The 2,044-nt window shown below is 38.3% G+C and overlaps 1 protein-coding gene across 1 annotated transcript in view; it reads left to right on the top strand.

Moving 5' to 3' along the window:
- Positions 1–2,044, top strand: part of LOC101849854 (neprilysin-4) — a gene marked incomplete at its 5' end in the record, with an annotated part of 34,377 nt that overhangs the window by 19,248 nt on the left and 13,085 nt on the right. The window contains 2 exon segments of the mRNA XM_013084510.2: positions 231–334; positions 1,911–1,969. Coding sequence (XP_012939964.1) covers positions 231–334; positions 1,911–1,969 — 163 coding nt within the window.

Below are 2,044 nucleotides of genomic sequence, written 5' to 3'. Positions count from 1 at the left end.
AGAGAGAGAGAGAGAGAGAGAGAGAGAGAGAGAGAGAGAGAGAGAGAGAGAATCGAACTCATGTGTTTTGCATACAAGCCGTAAAACCTTGCCATGTCTCCGCTGGCCCATATCCCACAGTCCTTTATTTCACAATTATAATTTCACTTCCTAAATTGACGTTGATTAGCAGCAAAACAGGTTTTGAAACATCTATTTTCACTTGATTAAAGTTCCTTTGTCCTTCACAGGTTACATTTTATCCTGATAAATACTTCGAGAATAATGTGCACATAACTAAAGAATCATCGGCGCACAACTGGAGGAGACTGCGACAACCCGTGGACAAAGAAGAGTAAGATTTTTACTCTTTAACCATGCAATTTAAAATCACTTTTCCGCATAATTCTCTTGTTTTTGTGGAAATGCGACCCGACATATTACTTTTTTAAAACCGCTTGTTTCGTGTCAAACTGATGAATAAAGCATTACCCAGACAGAGAATTCATTTATCTTTGACTTCCGGGTCAAACTAAAGGCTTGTTAGCTCATACTTTTTTATATTCGGCCTGTACCATAATACAATAACAACTTCGCATCAGATGGTAGTACCGTCCAGCCATGGTTATAGGCCTCGACTACCGGACGCTGCCACCGTCCAGACATGGTTAAAGGTTTTAACACTTTATAGTCACTAATTGGCGCAATATTGCGCCGGTGAAAATAATCCATTCCAGTCACCTATCGCAGTTCTGAGCTAGGCCCGAGAAGTCTGTTGCAGTCTCTCTCATGGCTGGGTGACCAGATGGGGTATTTTGTACCGCTGGCTGTATGACTGCAAGGTGTTAAGTAGAACCTCTACAACTATTACTGCCAATGTTGCTGAAATTTCCAAACCCCCCCTTTTCCTGTTGTTTATATTAGTATAATGTTGCTGTTGCTACCACAATTACCGCTGCTGCTGCTGCTGCTGCTGCTGCTCTCCCTCTTTCTCTTCTTCATCCTCCTCCTCCTCCTCCTCCTCCTTATCATCATCATCTTCATTAATCTCATCATGATTTATAAAAAAATTGATTTTTCTGCTGCTGTTGCTGCTTCTGCTGCTTCTGCTGCTACTAGCTGCTGCTGCTGTTGTTGCTACTACCCCCTTCCTCCTCCTCCTCCTCCTCCTCCTCCTACTGCTGCTGCTGCTAGTACTATTTCAACTACTTTTGCTACCATTACTACGTGAAAGCAATACATGTATTTACAGGTGATTAACTCTTTCCGGATGTATCGCCGATAAATCGGTGCGAGTCTACATCACTTGCGGACGTATCGCTGATATATTGGCTGTGATTTGGTGCCTCAGTATAGTTTCGTTTAAACATGATCCGTCATTTATGATTACTTTTTATTGTTATTAAAAACTTGACAAGGATTTATGAAACGAAAATATCTAGTTTTACTTTATCTAAGTGTCGGTTTAGCGAAAAACGGGTCTTGCATCAACAAAACAATTTAACTGAACTCAATATAAATATCATAACTCAAACAAAAATTGGAATATTGCTTTCAAATAAAAAGCTGCGCTTTTAGATATTTATGGATTATGCTTTTGACTGTATATGATAAGATAGCTATGCCGATTTGTTTTCACATGTTCGGTGAATGCAGTTTTTTCCGTCAAAATTTATTTTTCTCATTAACATCGCCATTTCTAACCCTTGTAATGCATACTTATGTTCAAAATTAATCCTTGTTTCATGTTGGAAAGTTTTCCTCATTTAATTTTCTTCCATTTGATATATCATATGTTACGTCTTGAGTGATGGTTATGCTTATATGAAATTATTTTGTACATCAATGATTATTATTATTATTATTGTTATTATTATTATTATTATTATTATTATTATTATTATTATTATTATTTTCATTATTCTCAACAGGTGGTTTGATACTCCCCATACAGTCAACGCTTTTTACAGTTCTTCACGGAATGAAATCTGTAAGTCCCCCTCCTCCCCTCATTTTGTCCCATCCCCTTTCCATCTCTCTCTTTCTCTCTCTCTCCTCCCCCCCC

Source organism: Aplysia californica, unplaced genomic scaffold (assembly GCF_000002075.1).
Source record: "Aplysia californica isolate F4 #8 unplaced genomic scaffold, AplCal3.0 scaffold00299, whole genome shotgun sequence".
Lineage (NCBI taxonomy): Eukaryota > Metazoa > Mollusca > Gastropoda > Aplysiida > Aplysiidae > Aplysia > Aplysia californica.
Note: the sequence above shows the minus strand (reverse complement) of the source record. Positions and strands in the feature narration are given on the sequence as shown.